The 26,353-nt window shown below is 38.8% G+C and overlaps 1 protein-coding gene across 1 annotated transcript; it reads left to right on the top strand.

Annotated features, from left to right (window-relative positions):
* The first annotated feature begins 6,942 nt into the window (after positions 1–6,942).
* On the top strand, positions 6,943–25,647 carry LOC135226591 (uncharacterized). Its single transcript, XM_064266284.1, has 4 exons — positions 6,943–7,100; positions 17,066–17,158; positions 17,381–17,431; positions 23,345–25,647. Exons 2-4 carry the CDS (start codon positions 17,086–17,088, stop codon positions 25,441–25,443), a joined length of 2,223 nt encoding a protein of 740 aa, XP_064122354.1. The 5' UTR covers positions 6,943–7,100; positions 17,066–17,085; the 3' UTR covers positions 25,444–25,647.
* Positions 25,648–26,353: the final 706 nt, after the last annotated feature.

Genomic DNA, 26,353 nt, shown 5'->3' with positions numbered 1-26,353 from the left:
TCAGTCTTTAGTAGAACTTTTCCTCCTTTCACCAGTCTTTTAGAAAACGTCCCCTCGATCAGTCTTAGTAGAACCTGTCCCCATCATCCACGTCCTTTAGTTAGAAAGTCCCTCAAATCGTCCCTTTGTTAGAACGTCCCATTAATCGTCTTTAGTAGAAACTGTTCCCCCTCATCTAGTCTTTTAGTAAGAAACGTCCCCTCATCAGTCTTAGTGGAAACTGTCCCCTCATCCAGTCTTTATATGGCAAAAAACGTCCCCGTCGCCAGTCCTGGTAAGCAACTCCCCTTCATCTCTCTGTAGAACTTGTTCCCCCTTCATCCAGTCTTTAGTAGAAACGTTTCCCTCATCGTGTCTTAGTAGAACGTCCCCATTACCGTCTTAGAAGAAGCGTCCCGTCCCATCATTCTTTGTAGAAAACGTCCCTATTCAGTCTTTTTGAAAACGTCCCCTCATCAGTCTTTAGTAAAACGTCCTCATCATCTAAATGTAGAAACGCCCCTCATCAGTCTTATGTAGAAACTTTCCCCTCGCCAGTCCCCTTAGTTAGAAACATCCCCTTCATCCATTCTTAGTTGAAGAAACGTCCCCTCATCGAGTCTATGTTAGAAACGTCCCCTCATCATCTTTGTTTTAGAAACTGGTTTCCCACCCCCCCCCCCCCCCCTCAATCAGTCTTATGTAGAAAACGTCCCCATCCCCAGTTCTTTGTAGAAACGTCGCCTCACCGTCCTTATGTAGATAAACGTCCCCTAACAGTCTATGTAGAAACCGTCCCCTTCACCCAGAACTTTGTAGAAAAAACCGTTCCCCTCATCCACCTCTTATGTAGAAAACTCCCCTCCCCATTCAGTCTTTGTAAAAAACGTCCCCTCACCAGTCTTTGTAGAAACGGCCCTCACCCCAGTCTTGTAGAAACCTCCCCTCACCCGTGCCTTTAGTAGAAAAACGTTCCCCTCACCAGTCTTTGTAGAAACGACCCCTCATCTCTTATGTAGAACGTCCCCTCAAATCAGTCCCCTTTGTAATTAACATCCCCCCTCCACATCTATGTTAGAAACGTCCCCCCTCACCAGTCCGATGTAGAAAACGTCCCCCTCATCCGAGTCTTATGTAGAACAAACGTCCCCTCCCATCAAGTCCTTTTAGTAGAACGTACCTCCCACCAGTCTATTACAAACGTCCCTAACCATTCCAGTAGAAACGTTCCCCTCATCAGTCCTTATGTGAGAAACGTCCCCTCACAGTCTATTAGAACGTCCCCCTCACTATTCTATGTAGAAACGTCCCCTCCCCATCTTTGTAGAAACTCCCCTCACTAGTCTTAGGTAGGAAACGTTCCCCCTCATTCAGTCTTTAGTTAGAAAGCGTCCCCTTCATCCAGTCCCTTATGTAGAAGAACCCCCCGTCCCTTGATCAGTCTTTGTAGAAACGTCCCTCACCAAAGTCTTCGTAAAACTTCCCCTCATCAGTCTTTGTAAAACGTCCCTCAAACCAGTCCCCTATGTAAAACGCGTATCACCAGTCTTATGTAGAAACCGTCCCCTCATTCCAGGCCCCCCCCCCCCCTAAATTTGTTTTTTAAAGAAAAAACGTTTCCCCTCACCAATCTTTGATAAACGTCCCCTCACCAGTTCTTTGTAAGAAACGTCCCCTTACAGTGTCCTATTTGTAAGAAACGTCCCCTGTCATCCGTCTTTGTAGAAACGGTCCCCTCATCCAGTCTTTGTAAAACTTGTCCCCTCATCCAGTGCCTTTAATGTAGAAACGTCCCTCCCCATCATCTTAGAAGAAACGTCCCCTTTCACCAGTCTTTTTATAGAAACGTTCCCCTCATCAGTCTTAAGTTTAAAACTGTTCCCTCACCAGTCTTATTATAGAAAAAGTGCCCACCCCATCAGTTCTTTCGTAAAACTGTCCCTCACAGTCTTTATAGAAACGTCTCCCCTCACCAGTCTTTTGTTGGAAAAGTCCTCATTTCAGTCTGAGTAGAAACGGTTCCCCTTCATCAGTCTTGTTAAAACATCCCTCATCAGTCTTAGTAGAACCGAAACCCCTCACCCCCAGTCTTAGAAGAAACGGTCCCCTTACATTTCAGTCTTTTAGAAAACGTCCCCTTCATCCAGGTCTTAGTAGAACCGCCCCCCACCATCTAATGTAGAAGAAACGTTCCCCTCACCAGTCTTTGTAAAACGTCCCCCTCCACAAGTCTATTTGTAGAAACGTTCCCTCCATCAAATTCTTTGTAAAACGCCCCTCACCTCTTTGTAAAGAACATCCCCTCCCCTCCAAAGTCCTTTTGGTAAAACGTCCCCTCACCAGTCTTTGTAAAACGTCCCCCTCACCAGTCTTTTGTAGAAAACCCCTCCCCTCAAAATCCCCAGTCAAAACTATTGTAGAAACGTCCCCTCATCAGTCCTTTTTTTGAAACGTCCCCCTCACCAGTCTATGTAGAAACGTCCCCTCACCAGTCTATGTTAGAAACGTCCCCCTCACCAGCCTATGTAGAAAACGTCCCTTAACCAGTCTTGTTAAAGACAAACGTTCCCTCAAACTCAGTCTTTTTAGAAACCGTCCCCCACCAGTCTTTGTAAAAAAAAGAAACGCCCCCTCACCAAAAAGTCTTTCTAGAAAACGTCCCCTCACCAAAAAGTCCCCTATTTGTAAAGAAACGTCCCCTCAAAGCCATCTTTGGTAGAAACGTCCCCTCCCAAAAGTCTTTGTAGAAACGTTCCCCTCACCAGGTCTTTGTAGAAACGTTTCCCTCAAACCGTCCCCTATTAAAGAAACGTCCCCCTCCACCAAAGTCTAATTTGTAAAAAGAAACCCCCTCAAAGCAGTCTATGTATATTTTTTACGTCCCCTCCACCATCTTTTTGTAGAAACCCCTGTCCCCTAAATCCAGTCCCCTTTGTAGAAACAAATCCTAAACCCGTTCCCTATTAAAACTCCCCTCACCAGTTTTCTATTAAGCAAAACGTCCCCTTTCCAGCCCTTGGTTGAAAACCGTCCCCCTCACAGTCTTGTAAAGAAACATCCCTACCAGTCTTAGTGAAACGTCTCCACCAGTTTTTAGTAGAAAACTGTTTTTTTTCAAAAATTTCAAAAACCCCTTCCCCCCAAAGAAGAAAAATACATTGTTTTCCTGCTGAAATTTCTCCTCACTTTGTCTCTCTTTACTATTTTAAATAATTAATTCACGCATTTCTGTCCCCTCACCAGTCTTTATAGAAACGTCCCCTCACCAGTCTTTGTGGAAAAGTCCCCTCATCAGTCTGTGTAGAAACGTCCCCTCATCAGTCTTTGTAAAACATCCCCTCATCAGTCTTAGTAGAACCGTCCCCTCACCAGTCTTAGAAGAAACGTCCCCTCATCAGTCTTAGTAGAACCGTCCCCTCACCAGTCTTAGAAGAAACGTCCCCTCATAAGTCTTTGAAGGAACGTCCCCTCATCAGTCTATGTAGAAACGTCCCCTCATCAGTCTTAGTAGAAACGTCCCCTCATCAGTCTATGTAGAAACGTCCCCTCATCAGTCTTAGTAGAACTGTCCCCTCATCAGTCTTTGTAGAAACGTCCCCTCATCAGTCTTAGTAGAACTGTCCCCTCATCAGTCTTTGTAGAAACGTCCCCTCATCAGTCTTTGTAGAAACGTCCCCTCATCAGTCTTAGTAGAAACGTCCCCTCATCAGTCTTAGTAGAAACGTCCCCTCATCATTCTTTGTAGAAACGTCCCCTAATCAGTCTTTGTAGAAACGTCCCCTCATCAGTCTTAGTAGAACTTTCCCCTCACCAGTCTTTATAGAAACGTCCCCTCATCAGTCTTAGTAGAACTGTCCCATCATCAGTCTTAGTAGAAACGTCCCCTCATCAGTCTTTGTAGAAACGTCCATTAATCAGTCTTAGTAGAACTGTCCCCTCACTAGTCTTTATAGAAAAGTCCCCTCATCAGTCTTAGTAGAACTGTCCCCTCACCAGTCTTTATAGAAACGTCCCGTCGCCAGTCTTTGTAGCAACGTCCCCTCATCAGTCTCTGTAGAAACGTCCCCTCATCAGTCTTTGTAGAAACGTTCCCTCATCAGTCTTAGTAGAACCGTCCCCATACCAGTCTTAGAAGAAACGTCCCCTCATCAGTCTTTGTAGAAACGTCCCCTCATCAGTCTATGTAGAAACGTCCCCTCATCAGTCTTAGTAGAAACGTCCCCTCATCAGTCTATGTAGAAACGTCCCCTCATCAGTCTTAGTAGAAACGTCCCCTCATCATTCTTAGAAGAAACGTCCCCTCATCAGTCTATGTAGAAACGTCCCCTCATCAGTCTTTGTAGAAACGTCCCCTCATCAGTCTATGTAGAAACGTCCCCTCATCAGTCTTTGTAGAAACGTCCCCTCACCAGTCTATGTAGAAACGTCCCCTAACCAGTCTATGTAGAAACGTCCCCTCACCAGACTTTGTAGAAACGTCCCCTCACCAGTCTATGTAGAAACGTCCCCTCATCAGTCTTTGTAGAAACGTCCCCTCACCAGTCTTTGTAGAAACGTCCCCTCACCAGTCTTTGTAGAAACCTCCCCTCACCAGTCTTTGTAGAAACGTCCCCTCACCAGTCTTTGTAGAAACGTCCCCTCATCAGTCTATGGTAGGAACGTCCCTCATCAGTCTGTAGAAACGTCCCCTCACCAGTCTATGTAGAAACGTCCCCTCACCAGTCTATGTAGAAACGTCCCCTCATCAGTCTTTGTAGAAACGTCCCCTCACCAGTCTATGTAGAAACGTCCCCTCACCAGTCTTTGTAGAAACGTCCCCTCATCAGTCTATGTAGAAACGTCCCCTCACCAGTCTATGTAGAAACGTCCCCTCACTAGTCTATGTAGAAACGTCCCCTCACCAGTCTTTGTAGAAACGTCCCCTCACTAGTCTATGTAGAAACGTCCCCTCATCAGTCTTTGTAGAAACGTCCCCTCACCAGTCTATGTAGAAACGTCCCCTCATCAGTCTTTGTAGAAACGTCCCCTCACCAGTCTTTGTAGAAACGTCCCCTCATCAGTCTTTGTAGAAACGTCCCCTCACCAGTCTATGTAGAAACGTCCCCTCACCAGTCTATGTAGAAACGTCCCCTCACCAGCCTATGTAGAAACGTCCCCTCACCAGTCTATGTAGAAACGTCCCCTCACCAGTCTTTGTAGAAACGTCCCCTTACCAGTCTTTGTAGAAACGTCCCCTCATCAGTCTTTGTAGAAACGTCCCCTCACCAGTCTTTGTAGAAACGTCCCCTCATCAGTCTATGTAGAAATGTCCCCTCATCAGTCTTTGTAGAAACGTCCCCTCATCAGTCTATGTAGAAACGTCCCCTCATTAGTCTATGTAGAAACGTCCCCTCATCAGTCTTTGTAGAAACGTCCCCTCATCAGTCTATGTAGAAACGTCCCCTCATCAGTCTTTGTAGAAACGTCCCCTCACCAGTCTATGTAGAAACGTCCCCTCACCAGTCTATGTAGAAACGTTCCCTCACCAGTCTTTGTAGAAACGTCCCCTCACCAGTCTATGTAGAAACGTCCCCTCACCAGTCTTTGTAGAAACGTCCCCTCACCAGTCTTTGTAGAAACGTCCCCTCACCAGTCTATGTAGAAACGTCCCCTCATCAGTCTTTGTAGAAACGTCCCCTCACCAGTCTTTGTAGAAACGTCCCCTCACCAGTCTTTGTAGAAACGTCCCCTCACCAGTCTTTGTAGAAACGTCCCCTCATCAGTCTATGTAGAAACGTCCCCTCATCAGTCTTTGTAGAAACGTCCCCTCATCAGTCTATGTAGAAACGTCCCCTCACCAGTCTATGTAGAAACGTCCCCTCACCAGCCTATGTAGAAACGTCCCCTCACCAGTCTTTGTAGAAACGTCCCCTTACCAGTCTTTGTAGAAACGTCCCCTCACCAGTCTTTTTAGAAACGTCCCCTCACCAGTCTTTGTAGAAACGTCCCCTCACCAGTCTTTCTAGAAACGTCCCCTCACCAGTCTATGTAGAAACGTCCCCTCATCAGTCTTTGTAGAAACGTCCCCTCACCAGTCTTTGTAGAAACGTCCCCTCACCAGTCTTTGTAGAAACGTCCCCTCACCAGTCTATGTAGAAACGTCCCCTCACCAGTCTATGTAGAAACGTCCCCTCACCAGTCTTTGTAGAAACGTCCCCTTATCAGTCTTTGTAGAAACATCCTTTTACCAGTCTATGTAGAAACGTCCCCTCACCAGTCTATGTAGAAACGTCCCCTTTCCAGCCCTGGTAGAAACGTCCCCTCACCAGTCTTTGTAGAAACATCCCTTTACCAGTCTTAGTAGAAACGTCCCCTCACCAGTTTTAGTAGAAACTGTTTCATCCTTCAAAGAGAAAGACATGATCTGCTGGATCTCTCACTTTGTCTCTCTTTCACTATTTAAATAATTAATTCACGCATTTCTGATGTCGTACTTATTTATTACTGATGAATATTCTAAACCACATACATCATAATAGAACAGAAATTAATAAAGTGGTTTTAGATGTTTGTACATTGTATTCAATAAGTATGCCAAAATTATTTACACACTCGTTTCTAAATATATTTTGTTAGTCATATAACTGGTAATGCAATACAATTTATTTAGTGCCCACCAGTGACAAAGGTCGTCAAAGAATGGCAGATCCGAGCCTCTTAATACGCATTAAGAGAGTTTGTAACCAGAGAGGACTCCGGAAAACCCACTGTAACTTGCTAATTAAGAGATGACCTCACTGCACTCGATGTTGTTAAAAAAAGCAAAAAAAAAAAAAAAAAAAAAAAAAAGCTGGGAACCCCAAACTCCAACCTCACGTAGCAACATACAATTGTTGAAGTACGTCAAGTGACAGACGATCTCAGGACAGAGCACGAAAGAAAAGAAAAATTCGGGAATTTCCAAACACCGAATAATGCCGAGAAGCGGCACTTGGCAACCGACCAGCGCTCTTGGAGGTTGCAAGTACCCAGCAAAACGGCAACATAGCTCGCTTAGTGGCCCTCATCGTTAGTGGCGCGGTCTTCTTTGCTGGTCGCTACAAGAGACGGTCCCTGGTCTACAGATTACTAGTCTTCTTCTCGTAAGTAAACAAGACTGCTTTGAGAGACATGATTTCTATGGTTTCTCAAAACGTATGTATAACAACAATACACACACAAACACATGCGTATATACATACATCCACATGTATGTATGTATATACATACATGTAATAAATATATATATAGATATATCTATATACATATATATCTATATAGATCGATATGAATATATAATATATACATCGATATATATAGATATATATATATAGATATATAGATTATATATATATATTATATATAATATATATATATCTCTATTATATATAGATATATATATATATATATATTAGATATATATATATAATATATGTATAGATATATATATATATATATATATACATATGATATATATATATATATAGATATATATAGATATAGATATATCTAATATATATATATAGATATATCTATATAGATTTATCATATATATATATATATATTTGAGTGAAGCAAAGTGTAAGTGCATATCAACCCCTTTTCAATCGACACTTAACGGAGACTTTGAAAAAATCGTTTCCTATATATAACTCCGGATTTTTTGCATGAATCAGTTTGAAATTTTCGGCATTGCTTAGTTTATGTATAGCAAAAAGGTCAGTATTCATATTTTCCCTCCCGCTCCCCCCCCCAAAATCCTTTTAAAAAAACGCAAGACATAACTATTGCAACCTAAGAGCTGAAATTTACGTGGTAGACAGATATTATGTACTAGAATAAAGTAATAAAGCGTTTTTTTCGATTTTTGAAAAATCCTGGAAAAATTAATCCCAAATATTTTTAGGGACAAAATGAAAAAATAAAACTCAATAGTTCTGTAGGCAATTTATTTAGTTTTCATTGGCCTTTTGTCTCATTGAGATAGGTAAATTCGTTACATTTGAAGGTCGATTAGTAGTGTTGAGAAATTGACCTCCAAAGCTTTATGATTATATTTTTTGCTTGTCTGTCCATTTATTTGCTTGTTGTCACACACTTTGAGGTTTTTAAGACAAATTTGATGTTATATCATATTTGCGTTATCTTTGATTATTACGTTATGTATATTGCATTATATTATATAGTATATAATATATTTAGGCTTCTGGTCCCCCCTCTTTCCTCTCTCTTGGAAAGAGAACTAATCTTTCGTTGGCATCTTCTGCATTGAATATCTGTAACCATTTCTACGAAATCAGGAACCAGCTTATAACGATAAAGGGGTTTCTTCTTGCATTGACATCTGAAATTCCTAAGTTCTTCCAGTCCCTTCACTCTAATAAAAAGTGTTTTCAGAATTATCCACCACTCTCTTTTTCTCTTCCTTCTCCAATTCTTATCACAATTTCTCTCTTAATGAGTACCGATAAACAATTTCCTCTTCAAAATATCTTCCTGAATATCATATTCAGCACGAAAGGTAGATGGTTGTGGTAGTAATTGTTGTTGATGGGTGGTGGCAGCCCCATCCGCCCCACCCACTTCACCACTGACTGTCAGTACCTTCACCTTCGTGTCTTTTCTTTCTTTCTCTTATGGAAAGATGTTTGCAATTTTCTTGATCTTGGCATGGTCTCTTCTGAACAAAGAAGTATTTAAAAACCAAGAATAATACAAAAAATTGACTTGTAAAGTAAAAAAAAAAAAAAAAAAAAAAAAAAAACCGCGAAATGACAAGGGAGAGGTTGGGCAGCACGAGGTCTTGCTTGATCGACTTCTGAGCTGCCACTGAATCGAGAGTCGAGACTCGTGTCAGTGTCACTCGACCTAGAGCGGTGCCGGCGTATGAGAGTATGATACTTTCCCCAGGCACCTCTACTAGCGTGTCTAAAAGCCCCCATACACTGAACCACAGTCTAGACTCTAGAGAATATAAGGTCTTCTCACGCAGCTTAACTCGGGTAGAGGATTAAACGGCTTGGCCCCTTAACCTATAGTAATCCTGCCTTTACTTTCTGTTTTTTTTTTTCTAAATACTCTAAGTTATTCGATAATTAAAGTGACAGTCAGATGAAGACTCTTTATTCTCTTTATTCTACTATGTTAAAATAAATAATCATAAGAGAGATCATTAGAACATTTTCACCAAATAACATTGAAATTATAGAAAACCTACCTTTTCTTTCTACTTTTTTTCTGTTACTAAACACTATTATCTATTTTTCAGGAAAATAATAGACAGATAAAAAACCATAATTGATCATATTAAATAATCATTAGCGAGTTCTACATAACATTCTAAACAATAATATAAATATAGTTCTAAAATTATACACACTTAACAAATCTCCATAAAATCACATTTCGCCCATATATAGCAGTAAAAGGAGCGCTCCTTTAACTGCTCATTAAATTAGCGGATATAATAAGTAGTCACACATCCAAATAACTTCAGAAGTCAAAATATTTCGTTCCTTACCGTGCATTTTTTAGAATTCGAGATTTGAACACACACTAGTATTTCCAAATGTGATTTTATGGAGATTTGTTAAGTGTGTATAATTCTAGAAATATATTTATATTATTGTTTAGAATGTTCTTAAGAACTCGCTAATGATTATTTAATATGTTGAATTATGGTTTTTTTTTATCTGACTATTATTTTCCTGAAAAATAGATAATAGTGCTTAATAACTGAAAAAAAAGAAAGAAAAGGTAGGTTTTCTACAATTTCAATGTTATTTGGTGAAAATGTTCATTAGTTTGCCCTCTCTAAAGCTTATGGCACCAATCCATGTCTCATCTCCCTTTTGCTCCTAAATGTTCCAGTTGTAGAAACTTATGAGCAATGAACCCGCCAACATATCGCAAACCCCTTTCTTCTTCTTCTTCTTCTTCTTCTATGGCATCTTTCCATATTTGTTCTTCAAGTTCCTGGTTTTAAAATCATCAATTTGATCATCCCTATTAAATTCTGACAAGCAAAATAAAATTGCTGATAAACTGGGTTCTTTCTGAAGAGAATTTCCTTCGTCTTCGAACGTCTTGCTTGTCAGGGACGTGGGAAAATGAGTCGGATGTTACGTTTTCACTGTTGCAATTTTACACATTGCTCTTTGAGCTTACAAGTGTGCTGTCTTTTTCCTAAAAGGTGAGCTCTGAGACGATGTTTAAATGCAACAGGTGATGGGTGCTGATCGTACGCTCCTATTTGACTTATGCAACAAACAAAAGTGCCCAAACCCAACCTGATTTAGTGTGTAATTTAGAGTATACGTCAAGCCAAGTTTTTATTTTACCATTTTCAGCAAGTTAGACAAAGGATAGAGCACTGCACTTTGCATCGCTCTCATTACTCTATCGGTTTTATTCATGTCTTGAAAGATTCTGTCTTGCGTTCATAGGTTTAGTCCCGTAAGCATTTCTTGATGATTTTCTATCTGTTGGCCAGTCGAGAATAAAACAAATCAAACCATCTATCAACAAGCTGAATACCTTGGTTGCCGAAATGATCACTAGATTTATAGCTACTTTTGGGCAACCAGTTACACGACAAGTTTAACTTTCATTCGTTACTTGCCTATAACAACATTGATATGCTTTTCGGAAAGTTTATGAGATGTCCAAAGATCACTTTACACCTCTTTATTAGCTCTCTAACTAGACCATTGTGAGCGTACGTATTACGTACCATCCGGCAATATGAATCCATGGTCAAGAAAGTTATTTCTAAACAGCTTAACTAGGTGTGGAACATCCGCACACATGTATATTTCTGCTGTTGTCCATTGGATTAATGAAGGACCTTCCTCATGGTAGCCTAAGGCGAGGTTGAGTTGACGCCATGCTCTCGACCTGCGCAGGAGAGACTTATTTTGGGTCAGCGCTGACAAGACCTACGTATACTCTCTAGACCTTGCACTGAACGATTGTCTGAACAACTGTCTGTATCGTTCGCAAAAACATTGTATATGGGCTTGTCTGAATGCAAAAGTGGGTGGAGTTTCATGGTCTGAACGATCTCGGCGGGAATCTACCAGGACCAGGTTGCTGGCTTGAGAGTTGCGATTTATGTCTGCCATACACGGGTCGTTCAATGTATGTTTGCCTGCTGATATAACGCTATCGCGCACGTCTCTTCTAGAGATGATGCCATGTCTTCCCGAGACAAAATCTTTGCCTAGACTGAAAATGGTCCGGAGATCGTTCGTACTGTCTGGATAGTGTGTGCACGGTTTAGATACGACTGGCTGTGTGCCCATTATATCTTTTTATTCATTCATTCATTCATTCTATCATTGATAATGCCAAGTAACTGCGCAGTATTTGGTTGTTCTAATACACGTGAAAAAACGAAAAACTCGAATGTAAAATACCATCGTTTTCCAAAAGAAAAGCCAGTGGGTGCATGCCTGTTGTCGTGCTGACAGAATTAACGTCGTGTTCTCTGATGTTCCGCATCTTATCAAATTTATTGACTGGTTTTTTACCTAATAATAATGAAGTGTGTATTTCAGCTTCTAGCATACGAGAAATACTTAGTAAAACCAAAAACAGACTATGGGCTTGTATATCAGATCAATGAAAAGCATTTCAATGTAACGGGTCAACAAAGACAGCGCGTTACATTAGCAGTGCAACAGGTGTCTACATCATGTACCAATTCAGTAAAATATTTAGGCGAAAGAAGACTGTTGAAGTGTCAAAACTGGAGTGCAACGTCCGATTTTATTCTTTTAATAACGAATGACTGGGTCGACATCACGAATTCTTCATGCATGTATGGAGAGTTTGGTAAAAGCTCTGCTTTTGGTATCGATTTCGAAAAACAAACGGCTAAATTAAATTGCTCAAGGTCATCGAGTTAATGATTATTATGAGTTAAAAGTCCTAATGCAAAAAATATATATATATTCCTTCTGAAGAAAGGAATCATTTCTTTTTCATGTAAATCCATCATTGCTTTATTTAATGTTGAAAGCCTCTCATAGTATTGGCTAGCTGCTGACACAAAGATTAAATCAATATTGCCTTGAACGTTTCTTTGGGTGTATAAGGCCATGAACGGTCACCATGATCATCCAAATTTAGTGAATTTTAAATTCAGGCATAAAAAAAACTTTGTTGTTGGGGAAGGAAATGAAGGTAATAAGTGAAAAGTGTAATATCACCTCAGTTGAAAAATCCTTTGAATCTCCCAATGAAGGTGAGTATGTAACAAAAGAAAGGGAGTTAGCATTAGAAATATGTCTAACAACACAGATGTTTAGAAATTTAGATTTTGACTTAGGAAAAGTTGTTTTTGATGAGGAAGAAAACCTTGTGAGACCAAACACAGAAATAAATAAAAAAAAAAAAAAAAGATATCGAGGGAGTAATTGAGGAGGAGGCTCTTAAATACATTGGGGGACATATTGTCAAAATATCTTGTGTGAAGTACCCTGAGTTAGGAAATAAGAATAAAGAAGTACCAAGGAGTGATACTTGGATAGACTGTGTAAGTAGGGGGGAGTTGCATGTACCTTCTAGTCATTTTTTTTTCACAGTTAGTAATAATGCGGGAGATCTTTAATGCTGTACACGGGAAAGCACTCATAGAGGGTAAACATTGTTTTAAAAAGCTTTACTTTGAATTGAAAAAGCTTAATATTGAAGTTCCTGACGATGTTATAGCTTTTTATGTAAAGATATCCGTATATTTTCGTATGAGATATCTTAATAATTTGATGAAGTATAGGAAACGTCAAGGGCAACCATGCAGGGAGGCACTAAGAAAAAAGATAAAAGTTGTAACTTAATAAAATATTTTCAAAATGCAAATGTTGTTATATTTACATTCTTTTGACACTTGAATGATCACATTATCAATAACATTCTCTTCTAAAAAGATTCTTGACGGTGTGTTAGACCTACGTTCTTAATGGTTCTCACCACTGCGCTCCCTCAGATGACGTAGGTGCGCAGAAGAGGCTTAAAGTTGGGACGCTGTCTGGCTGACCTGTTCTATCTGGACCGTGAGTGTGTGTGTGTGTGGGCCGATAACGACAATCGTTCAGACAATCATTCATACAATCGTTCAGTGTATGGGGCCCTTAAGGATATAGTTGCCATATACTTATATAGTTGCCATATACTGCACTTAGATATTCTTCTTTGATAGCTAAATTGAAATTACTACCGATATACTTTGCCATATACTTACATAGTTGCCATATACTGCATTTAGATATTCTTCTTTGGTAGCTAAATTGAAATTACTATTGATATACTGAAGCTATCATTATATTATAAGAAAAATGTAATTTTCTCAATGATAGTGGGGTTACGGTTTTGACTTATAACTCCAAAACTATTGTGAATTTTTCAATAACATTTTCTGAGAATATAGTCACGAGGTGTATGAGTCCGTACACACACACACACACACACACACACATATATATAATAATAATATATATATATATATATATATATATATATATATATATATATATATATATATATAATGGGGTTGATAACCTTAGCGCTGGGTGTTTAGAGACAGGTGCAAAACAGTGAATTCCTCAAGATGCTGATATGAGACACAAGTCGGAAACACGCTGGTTGTGGGAACGAGATGGCAGCATATTCCAGAGATATGAGGTAAACCGCAAGGAAAGGTTACTTTAGGTCACTTCAGGTCATCAGATACGTGCACTAGATAAAACATGTACATGGGAAATGGAAACGCACAGAATAGACTAGCGTGCATGCATTTGTGTGTTCAGTAGCATGCATGTATCACATCTGTTGGTCAGCATATATACATACGTTTGTAAGACGAAATAGATGGAATAAGAGACCCATAGTGAAGCAAGTAAGGGGAGCATTAGGTGATATTAACTGAGTGTGGAAACTCGCCATAGAGGGAGGTGCTAAGATCAATCGGAAAAGGTAAAGTGAAAGACATTGAAATGGTATACCTCCTTAAGTAGTGACACTGAGTTCGATTTCTGGAGAGAGGGAAGTGTGATGCAACACTCAGTTTTATTGACAAACTTTAACATTTCATTGTTTGATAATTATATTCTCATTTTCAGATGGATTCGAAGTCACCATCAAAAATGGATTTTCTAGACTTGTGTTGACAGTTATTGATAAAGACTGATTAATAGTCGGACAGAAGTAGATAAGGGGGGTAACTTCTCTAATATGCTTTTGTGGAAGAGTAATGGTGGTTTAATGATTTTTGGGATGTTCTTTAACTCATTTTGTTCCATTTTCAAGTTAGTTATTTTGGGGAAATAAAGATTATATTTTTGTAATGCGGGAGTTTGAATTCGCCTAGAGGTTTTAATAATTTATTTTTCAGCTACCTACAGAGATGACACTCAAAGGTAGGTTACGCTTCTCAGTTAGGGGTTTTCTCCTTTTATTTAGACGGGGGTCTTATTAACCCTCATCAGACATACATATGTATATGTGTGTATATATATATATAATATATATATATATATATATATATGGTATGTAATACATACATACATACATACATACATATATATATATGTATGTATACACACAGAAACACTAAATGTTTTCCATTCTAGATGAGAAACAAATACACGGTTTGTCTAAGGACTTTCTAACCCAGTGTGGCCCTTGAACGACAGTCGTTTGTCAGAGATTATACCTAAAAATGTCACTACTACTTCACACAGAAGAATGTCATCTCTCAGAGAGAGACTTGCTATATCCCTTTGCTTCTGAGTTCTGAATTTAGGTCTCAGGGTGAGAACTTAAACCCACTGCTGCCTGGACATTTTGCGAACAAATTTATTGCGCTTGGAAGTTCTCTACACATTTCTGATACAGAAAGATCCTTTGCAAGAGACAGCAAAATCATCCAAAATTGGAATAGAATCCATCAAGCTGTTTCTTGCCTTGCAAATAAGATCACGCAGTAGCAATCTGTTAGGAAATTGTCTATAAAAATCCTACATTCAATCCTATTCCCTGGGATGCAAGCTCTTTCAGCATACTTAACATACATGTTAAGATGTATGCCTTTATCAGGTCGAATTCTAACTGCCATACCAATCTCATGGTTATCGCTTTCTCATATGCCTCACAAAGACAGCTTGTGAAAAGTATTGTCTAAAAGTTCTACAGCTGTGAGAGCTATAGTCTAAAGTTCCTACAAGCAGCTTGTGAGAGCTATTAGCCTTAAATTCTACAAACAAAGCTGAGAAAGCTTAGGCTAAAGTCTCACAAAGACAGCTTGTGAGAGCTATTAGTCTAAAGTTCTCTCACAAAGACAGCTTGTGAGAGCTATTAGTCTAAAGTTCTCTTACAAAGAAAGCTTTTGAGAGCTATTTGTCTAAAGTTCTCTCCCAAAGAAAGTTTTTGAGCTATTAGTCTAAAGTTCTCACATAGACAGCTTGTGAGAGCTATTTGTTTAAGATTCTCTCACAAAAACAACTTGTGAGAGCTATTAGTCTATAGTTCTCTCACAAAGACAGCTTTTGAGAGCTATTTGTCTAAAGTTCTTTTACAAAGCAGCTGGTGAGAGCTATTAGTGTAAAGTTCTCTCACATAGACAGCCTGTGAGAGCTATTTGTTTAAGGTTCTCTCACAAAAACAGCTTGTGAGATCTATTAGTCTACAGTTCTCTCACAAAGACAGCTTTTGAGAGCTATTTGTCGTAAGTTCTTTCACAAGGACTGCTTGTGAGAGCCATTAGTCTAAAGTTCTTTCACAAAGACAGCTTGTGAGAGCTATTAGTCTACAGTTCTCTCACATAGACAGCTTGTGAGAGCTATTAGGCTAAAGTTCTCTCACAAAGAGAGCTTGTGAGAGCCATGAGTCTAAAGTTCTCTCACTAAGACAGCTTGTGAGAGCTATTCGTCTAAAGTTCTCTTACAAAAACAGCTTGTGCGAGCTATTAGTCTAAAGTTCTGAGCGAATGTTTCCCAAGCTCAAGTCCTGGAATTAATAGGGAGACTTTCAATGAAATTCCTATAAACCTTTTAGCACATAGACTACAAATAATTTGATACTTTTAGGAAGGTGCAAACTCATTCCGTACCTAATTTCATCTTCACTTGACAATGCTGATGATGTCTTCGACAGGACATTTTCCAATTTCCCATTTCTTCCACCAATATGGAGGAATATATACCTATGTGCTGTTAGATTGAGGTGGAAGACTAACTGTACTGCTTTGAATTTAGAAAATTGGGGATGAAATTAGGTACAGTCTATATATTCATGAAATGTGGGCCTATAATATCTCGGCTACTTATTTCAGATTTGGGAAATATTCATCTCAACTTTTCAAGATAGGGGATGGGGAGAGGGTAACTATGCCCTGACGTATTCTCTTCTTGGATCATATTTGGAGTTTATGTAGCTATCTCTGGAACATATTTTCTACCCAGCAATCTGGCGATTTCTTAATAATCTCTTCTGCTTTGAAAAAACTCTGGTGTAAACTCTTAGTTGCTTTGATGGTGAACTCAGATACTTGCAAAAACACGTTTTGATTATATATCTAGCTATTGTACACATTTAGTTCTACTAGGAAATTATAGGGCGGTTGGTTGTGCCATAGCTTTGGATGCAAGTCTTTCTGCACTGCCTATAACCATGTATGGAAGTGTTACTATGTATCTATGGGTGATATAAATTCTTTACATGTTCTTAACAATTCTCAATGTGATCTTATCACTAGAAAAATCATCGACCTAAAAAAAAAATAAAAAAAAACTCTCCATCATCATCTTACATTTCAGAAAGTATTTTCCAGTGCAGTACAGTACAAAGTCATCACTGAATACAGAGCCTCCAATAATAGTTACAGCAAAACAACTGCACTACTTTTTAGGTGTTGCATGGTAACTTTACTGGTCCATGTTATGGTATATCATGGCTGTCTGGTGTTTTATCTTTCATTGCCTGATTTTTATGAACATCCTATTTACAAAGTAATTTTACCTAATTTTTAAAAATTTACTTACTCTAGTAACGGTATTGCTTTTGTTTTCAGGAATACTCTCCCTGATTGAGATGGCTAAGAGAATTACAACATTGTCTGGCCTGATGCTCTTCCTTCTCTCGATGTCAACTATTTACTCATCAGGTAATTCGGTCACTTTTCCATAGGCAATTGTGATATAATGACTAAACTTAAGATTAAATACTTTTTCATGATACAAAAATTACCCTCATCACTTGTATTTATACATATGAAATTCAAGGACTTCCTTTTCTCTTTTGGCAGATTTTCTTATTTCATTACACTATACTTTTTTTATCTAAATTCGTACGAAAACTGGAGAATAACTTATTTTGTTCTTCACAGTTTATGGCGATTCGTTCCTATGCCCAGAGGTAGGCTCATTCAGGAAACGAGGTATGTATATTTAATTTCATTATAAATACAAGAGTAAAATTTACTCAAGTTGGCATTCATAGCCAGTTCCACATTTTTAAGAGAAATGGCCCTGTAGATAGGAAGGATTTTTAAAAAGACCTCTGAAGTCAATTAAATGTATCTCCTTTAAGAAACTAATCCCAAAATTTCTCATGGGATACTGGCCACTATAGTCGATTCACTTAAGGTAGATTCTTGTGCCTCTGGTTGGCTGGTACAGGAGGTACGGCTGCTCGCTCAGTTGTTATATTTCCGTTTGTAGCTTAGGAAATCAGCAATATATTTATGTTTCTTCATTTATCTCACGTTTTGCAAAAGGTAGGAAAGTTTTGGTAATACCAAAGGATTTGGTATTAATTGTACAACTAAATAATCTTTTCCTGAAATCAATAAGATAAAACACAAAGGAATTAGTAGAACGAGTAAAAGTGAATAGATAAACATTTCACTCTTTACACCTGCTTTTATTTATCATCGGATTTTAGAATATTCATGCGATCAAGATAAAATAAAACGTGTGTTTTCATACCTTAAAATCACCCTGACTACGCTGGTGCTTTCAGATCTTAGATGCGTGTAATATGTGAAGAGAAAATGAAGAATATGTCTTATGTTGCATCCGTACTTGACTCAGCCTAAAAGGAAGTCAATCTTTCTTAATTCTTCGTTGTTTATTACTTCACTGAAATTATTATTTCATATCACTCAAATATGTCTCTGATATCTCTTTCGTTTGAAAATATATTCATATAATAAAATTAGAAACAATATTCTGAAACTACCTGATTAAAGCTTAGGCTTTTTATTAGAAACAATATTCTGAAACAACCTGATTGAAGCTTAGGCTGAGTTGAAGAGTGCGAAATCTGTCCACAGAGTTCAACTTCTTTGCTAGACTGAATTCCCTGCGGCCCGCCTAGATCTGAGCTAACGATACCAGATGCATCCATCTGATTATTATTATTTCTTTCCTTATCAGATATATCCAGACATACTATATGATATTGGATTTAAAATGTTCGACAGTCATAATGGGAATTCTGTGTATCTATTTACAGAAAATGTAATGATATAACATGGTAAACAATGTCGAAACTGCAACCTCTTATATCGCTAATTGGCAACTCAAATCTCTTGCTGAGACGACAAACGCAACAATGTCTTGCAGATCACATTCTCTTGGCAATACCGTCAAACTTGAACCATTTACGGATGCAATATAATAAGACATATTCTTCATTTACTCTTCACATATTACATGCATCTAAAATCTGAAAGCACCAGCGTATTCAGGGTGAATTTGTTGTATGAAACCACAAGTTTTATTTTATCTTGATCACGTTAATGATGCAAAATCCGATGATAAGTAAAAACAGGTATGAGGAATTAAATGCTTCTCTCTTAACTTTTACTCGTTGTGCTAATTCCTTTGTGTTTTATCTTATTGATTTCAGGAAAAGATGACTTAGTTGCTGAATTGATACCGAATCCTATAGTATGACCAAAACTTTCCTATCTTGAGCAAAACGTGAGATGATTGAAGAAATATAAACATATTGCTAGTTTTCTAAGCCACAAACGAAAATAATGAGACACTAAGCGAGCGGCATACCTCCCGGTACAAGCCAATCAGAGGCCGCCAAACAAACGTCTCGTAGGCCCAAGAATCTACCTTAAGTGAATCAACTATAGTAAAGCCAATGAATGCCTCAAGAGCAAGCTCAAGTTTCCTAAGTCTGATTCAACTCTTCAAGTAAGGTTGTAAAGTGTCCTCACTGAAAGTACAGGAAAATAACAGTTACTGTAAGATGAGCGTACGGCCAGTGACTGAGATGGAACAGAATTTACATGACAAGTAGATGGATAGATTAATTACAGCCATTAACACCTGGAAATTGTTTTAGGGCAGTGGTTCTTCAAACGAGGGACACATCAGAAAATTCAATGGGGGAGGGGGGGGGGGGGGGGCAAGGGGGGGGGGGGCGGGGGGTACAGGACAACAAATTCTTTGTGATGACATTTTATCAAAACTCTCGCACTTGTGGAATAATGTCCCGGGCCCTGGGACAGACATTGGGATCGATGATAGGGTTCTCTATGATCTGGATAAGCCAGTTGCGGATCTATAAATCTTTCATGGGGGCATTTAGGATTTTAACATTATATATATATATGTATATATATATATATATATATATATATATATATATATATATCTATATATATATATATATATATATATATATATATATATGTGTGTGGTGTGTGTGTGTGTGTGTGTGTGTGTGTGGTAGTGTGTAGTTGTTGTGCTATAAATATATATATTTTTTTTTCTTATATATATATAGATATCTTATATATATATATATTATAATATATTATATGGTACATACGTATATATCAATATTCATTTATGTATGCACACATATATATACAGACAATTTACATCATATGCATGCACATATATATTGTAAGTATTGAAATACACGGAGTTACGAAGGTTAGGATGTCTCAAAGACTTATTAGTCCATCCGAGGAGACATCATGTGCTCACTTATCTTTAGGAGTAGGCTTTACAATTCATTCACAGTGTTCTAATGATTTTGTCTAGCTTTCTTTTGAACTATTCTACACTGCTGCTGTTGGTATCTCTTCAGTTCTAGTTTTCATCCATTATTTCTTGTCTGGTTTTCGTTTAATGTGATAAGGTTACTATCTATTTTTTATGCCTTTCAATATTTTGAATATGTCTATTAGTTGTCCTCACAATTGTCGTGTTTCTATGTCGTACATGTTCAGGCTCTCAAGTCGATTTTGGTAACCTATTTGCCTGATGGATGGAATTAACTTTATGGTTCTTGCTTGTACCCCTTCTAGTCTATTTATGTCCTTTCTTAGTGTTGGTGACCAAAACTGTACTGCATATTCAAGATATGGTCTAACAGCACCGTTTCCTTATTTCTGTATCCCAATAGTTTCTGTGCCTTCTTTTATGCATTGTTTTGTGGATTTTAAGTCCTTGGTAATAACAACTCCAAGGTCCTCCTCTTGTTCTACATTACTTATGTCATTCCCAAGAAGCATGTAGTTGGTTGTAAGGGTAATTGCATTATAGCAAAGAAAGTTAAAGGAAAGGAAAACGCATCTTCGAGAAGCTCTGCAGCACGGATGCTTTCGCGCGTGTTGGAAGTGCCTGTTCTCATGATGGTTCTAGAATCGGCAGGAGTGTTATGGAACTTGACAGACGCCGACATGTCGTGAGAAAAACCGCGATTTCTGATGCAATACTTCGTCAAGAAACTTCTAAATCGTTCCCGTCGTCTCGGGAGTCTGTGACGCTCGCCGTAGCCCCCGCCCCCAGAATGCCGTATAAATACGACGGACAAAGTAGGAGAAGGCAGATCATCAGTTAGTCACACAGAGAGATCCTCAGTAAGAGCCACAGATCAGATTATCAGTGAGATATCGGCAGCAGAGATCGTCAGAGAGAGATAAGAGAAGAAGGAACCAGGACAAAGGATCAGAGGAAAAGTCGCTCGAGAGTTGGTTGAATTCTGGTCAAGTCGTCTTTGGGAGCGGAAGACCGAGTTATTTCGATGTTGAGCGAGACTTCAGAGAAGAGACGTTCCGCTAGAGGTTTTGGGGAGTTCCTGCCCATCAAGTACCAAGTACCAAGAGTAGACATTGTTTTCTGCAATACGGAGGCAAGAAGGCGTCTATAATTAGAGTTCTCCTTTTGTGAAGCCATCGCTTCGAGTTGCAAAACTGGTCGGCAAGTACTTTCATTACCTCACTGTTCCCCCTGTTCATGCAGTGTAAGATTTTACCTTTTTTATGTAAATAGGAGACACCATTATGCATTTATCTTTGTTAGTAAGCTTGTAAATAAACCTTTGTTGTGTTAGTGTTTCTTTCTATATTCGTATCCCCAGTTTCAACTGTTGGTGTTGAATTTTTTTTGTTTATCATAATATCGAACCTGAAGCGGACCCCTCTCAGTTCGTAACATTGGCATTAGGGCTGTTTGTTCCTATTTGTGACACTTTATATTTATCCAGGTTAAAAGGCATTTGCCATATTTATTACCACTCTCCTATTTTCCCTATATTATTTCTTAAACTTTCCACTGTCTCTGGGTCTGCTGCATTTACACCTAGTTTGGTGTCTTTGCAAATTTGGTTATCTTGCTAGTGAAGCCTACAATCTGACCATTCTGATTCTTCACCATTTATTACAGTTATGTTTTCTATTAGCTAGCCAGTCTTCGATCCAGTCTGCTACTTCTCCTACAATTCCTAAAGCTCTAACTTTTGTCATTAGTTTCTTGTGTGGAACTTTGTCAAAGGCCTTTTGGAAATCTAAGTAGAGTATATCTATTGCTCTACTACTGTCGTAAATAACAAGCATGTTATGGAAAATCCCCAAGAGGTTTGATAGGTAGGATCTGTTTTGTCTGAAACCGTTTTGACTGTTTAACAAGTTGTTTCTATTAATGTGTGAGAGGGAGATTATAATTCTGAAGATTATTACATTGTTTCCAACACTTGTAGCTACCAAATATAAGCATTAAATACATGCATAAAAAAACAAATTATATAATTTTGTTTTCAGTCTTTCTATCAATATTTTACATGTGTGCAATAGCTACACATTATCAAAATTTAGTTATAACTTTAGGATTTACACATTCATCTATCCATGGAGGGGGGGGGTCACGTGACCAGGTGCCCACCCCCTTAAATCCGCCACTGGGATACGCCTATCAAACACCATGCGCATGTGCAATAAGGACTGGACACACTTGTGAGTTAAAGTGTCCGTATACAGTCCTCAGTTGGTACTTTAAGGCTTGCTAATGCAAACAGCTGTGTGTGTGGGAGATGTTGGCAAATCTCTCTCTCTCTCTCTCTCTCTCTCTCTCTCTCTCTCTCTCTCTCTCTCTGCAGGAAGGAAGGATATATTCTTTAATTCTCTTTCATAGTCTTGGTATGTTTCGGAGGACGTTGTGGAAACACGGAAGTAGCCAAAATATATATATATTCTCTTAGCAGTTACATTCTTGAGATAGACTTTTTCAGAGAAGAGCGTTGATATCTGAGATAGATGGAGGGTGAAGAAGAAGTGCTCTCTTACAGAGTGATTTACAGTGAAATAGGTTATCAAACCTAACAAAAGATACGTGTGTACGAATGAACACCTCTTTTTAGGTTAACAATAGTCATCAGAGTTCTCGTGGGAGCAAAGTAGGTTCCTAGAGCAGAGGGAGGTTTTCGTTCGTATGTTTGTTGTTTTGCATACCTAGCCTTCGCATGCATCCTGTGAACATATTTTTGGGCAATTCTTTCCTCATCGACCTGTGACCTGATTCGGAGTTATGCTTTTACTCTGAGGAATGTATTACATTTCTTTTTATCCTGTCATTGATATATGTATCATTACACATGTGCTTGTATGAGGGTGCTCGTTGTGAAGCAGCCTGCAAAGTTGTCGATGGCAAACTTGAGCAAATAACAATGGCAAAAACTCACTCTCTGTCTCTCTACCTCTTTTGTTTTGTGTGTACGCGCATGATAAGTTGTGCGTATGTAGGGGTGTTTCTTAGCCTGGTCTCACTCATTCTCTCTTTTCTGTGCTGGGCTTGATTTACTTCATTACAAGTTTAGCTGACTCTTAATATAAACATCACACATATCACAACAGCACACAAGAATAGTTTATCACTGTTGATATTTCATCTAAAAAAATTTCACATTCACTGTAAAATATTAATTAAGAATATCTATAATGTGAATTTTGTAATAGACGATGATGACACGTTTTAACTAGTAGTCACTTAGTATCTAAGGATCTCATTACTATTACAGAAAATAACAGATCACTACATTCCCGCAGATTCCTGTCGTGAGTACTACACCTGTATATCATTCAATGGCAAGTTCTATCAGCTTCTTGAAAAGTGTGCAGATTCAGAAATTTTTGACGACGCTGAACGCACGTGTGTCCTGAACAGTCACCTTTCAAGTCCTCATGACTGCCTGAGAGGCAGTCACAGTGAAGAAGACAGCACTGAAGATCATGTTGAAGAGCCTACAGAAACCCTTGAGAGGAATAACAATTTAGATTCAATGGGCATCAGTTACACTAGTCCCAAACGCTGGAAACAAGCTATCGACATTCCTGGAACTGAAAGTGATGATGGAAGCACTTTAGATGAGGCAACAAAGGATGCTCATCCACAGCAGCTAGATAAGACAACAAAGGACGTTGTTCGGCAGCAGCTAGATGAGACAACAAAGGATGCTCATCCACAGCAGCTAGACCAGACAACAAAGGACGTTGACGTTGTTCCACAGCAGCTAGATGAAACAACAAAGGATGCTCATCCACAGCAGCTAGACCAGACAACAAAGGACGTTGACGTTGTTCCACAGCAGCTAGATGAAACAACAAAGGATGCTCATCCGCAGCAGCTAGATGAGACAACAAAGGATGCTCATCCACAGCAGCTAGATGAAACAACAAAGGATGCTCATCCACAGCAGCTAAATGAGACAACAAAGGACGTTGTTCCAGAGCAGCCAAATGTTGCTGTTGACGCCAATGTGAAAATCTTGTCCCTGTGTGACCTTAAGAATATTACAGATGCATATTTCACGCTGGTAATTGGCAGCTCTCCTCTGCGTCAAGTCTCGGGGAATCAAACAGTGTACAACAGAAATATCATGCAATACAACAGGGATATTACTCAGGCTCATGACAACTCCAACCTCTGGAGACGCAGTAATGGCATACCTCGTGGACTCAGACAAAGCCATAAAAAAGCTAACGAATATAAAAATGATTTCCAAAGAAAGCTTGCCATATATAAGGAACAAATCCAAATAATCTCATCTCGAAAGACAAGCCCGGCTTTCATTCAGAGGCTTGAGGAAGAAATTAAGGATCATGATGAACGCATCAGAAGAGCCCAGGCAACCCTCAACGTCACTCTTGTTCCTGAAATAATACAAATTCTAGAGCAAACCATAGATGCGAACATGAAAGAAATTGAACGGAAAAAGTTACAAAAAAATCCCAATTCTGAATTACTTTTGCTCAGGGAACTGGTGACTTTCGTAACTCTCGTCAAAAATGATGCAAGTGAGGTGGAAAACCTGGCCAGACAAACGCTCAGAAAGATAACCCGTCTTCTAGAGAAAATGAGTACTGATGAACATAACTATGCCAAGCTTGATGACCAAGCCAATAAAGGAATCAAAACCTTAACTGAGGAAGCTGCATCTATTCGGCAGGAACTGACGAGAAATGCAAAACTTCAAGAGGAACTTGTAACCGACAGGAAAACTGTAGGTGAAAAATTAGGTGACTTGAGAATTGAATATTCTAAGATAAAGGAAGATATAAGGGTGATAACCAAAACTATTGATGATTTCATTGCTAAAAAGAACATAATTTGTACTGCTCGTCGCCTCGCTGCTTACGTAGGGCTAGACGTAACGTGTGATACCTTGATTAGATCTATGGGAATCACATTCGACCTGGAAACTGAAAACAATCGATTGGAAGAGCTTCGTAGAGAGCAGGATATGATCCAAGCAAATCAATCTATTGCCTTGGAGGAACTTCAAACACCTACACCAATACGAATGGCGCTTGCTGATGAGATCTTGCCTAAAAACAGAAGACTTGAGCTGATTGAATTCGAACTTTACAACCTGCAGTTTTATGCAGCTCATCTCCAAGAGCTAAAAAATGGAGCGGCTGCTGCCAGAGACTCCATCTTGTATCTACAGGAAGACTCACGAGGGTTGTTAAAGAACTTTGAGTCTCTGGTCAAAAAGTTACAAGATATGGCTGATGCAGCTAACACTGCTATTACCGATGGCATCCAAACTGGAAAAAGAGAAATGGTCGAAAATGATTTAGAGATTCTACTGATAACACTCCAAAATCAGAAACTGAACAATATCAATGAATGCTTTACAATCTAAGGGTACACATGCCATAGATACTGATTCATTATTCATTACAAATTCGTACATGTTTTCTTCTTTTTCATTATCTACTCACTAAGAAGAAATGAATCATTGTTGTTGACTTGCCTACTTTGTAAAAAAAAAAAAAGACAATCTACATAGGGATAGAGAATAGGGGCTTAAATTTCTGGTGCAATTAATAAATTTAGAGTGACACCATCATGTGTTTTATTTGTTGAAGGACCTTTGCCCAAAAAAATATATATATCCTGGGGACGCATAGGATAAACCAAATCGATATCTGCATTTCGACTGCATGATGCCATTAACTCAAGTGTGAATGCTGCCTTGGGAAAACTGCCTCAAGTTGTAAAAATATAATAATAACCAAAACAGGAATAATTTATTAAAAAAATGAAAAATTAACTACTTCTGCGTTTGTTATTGTTATTATTATGTCAGCAAACAGAGAAAAAACAGACAAATATTAAAAGCACTGTGAGACAAAAAACTGATTAAGATGGTATAACATGGTATCTTGTATTTACGGGCATCGGCTGTACAACTAGCAATGGGCTCCCCCGCAATGGTCCCCATTCAGTGGGTTGTGTCTCCCTTGTGACCTTGGCAATTCCACCCACTTATTTCTCCCAGGTCACCTTCTTGTTCCTCAATCACTCGATTTTTCTTGCCAACACAATTCTACAAACCTTCCTTTCTAAGCAGAGAACCAAAACTGGACGGCAAGTAGCACGCACTAACCCTATAGACCATTGATTCTCACCAGTGTTGCCACACTCTCGGATTGGAATTATCATACTGGCTCCTCAAAATTATGGGGTTTTCAGTAAAAATATCGTACAAAATTGTAGATTTTATCGTAATTATCATCTTACACTGTTTCTGATATTTAACACATTTTTTA

The sequence above is a fragment of the Macrobrachium nipponense genome, chromosome 14, assembly GCF_015104395.2.
Source record: "Macrobrachium nipponense isolate FS-2020 chromosome 14, ASM1510439v2, whole genome shotgun sequence".
NCBI classification, from domain to species: domain Eukaryota; kingdom Metazoa; phylum Arthropoda; class Malacostraca; order Decapoda; family Palaemonidae; genus Macrobrachium; species Macrobrachium nipponense.
Note: the sequence above shows the minus strand (reverse complement) of the source record. Positions and strands in the feature narration are given on the sequence as shown.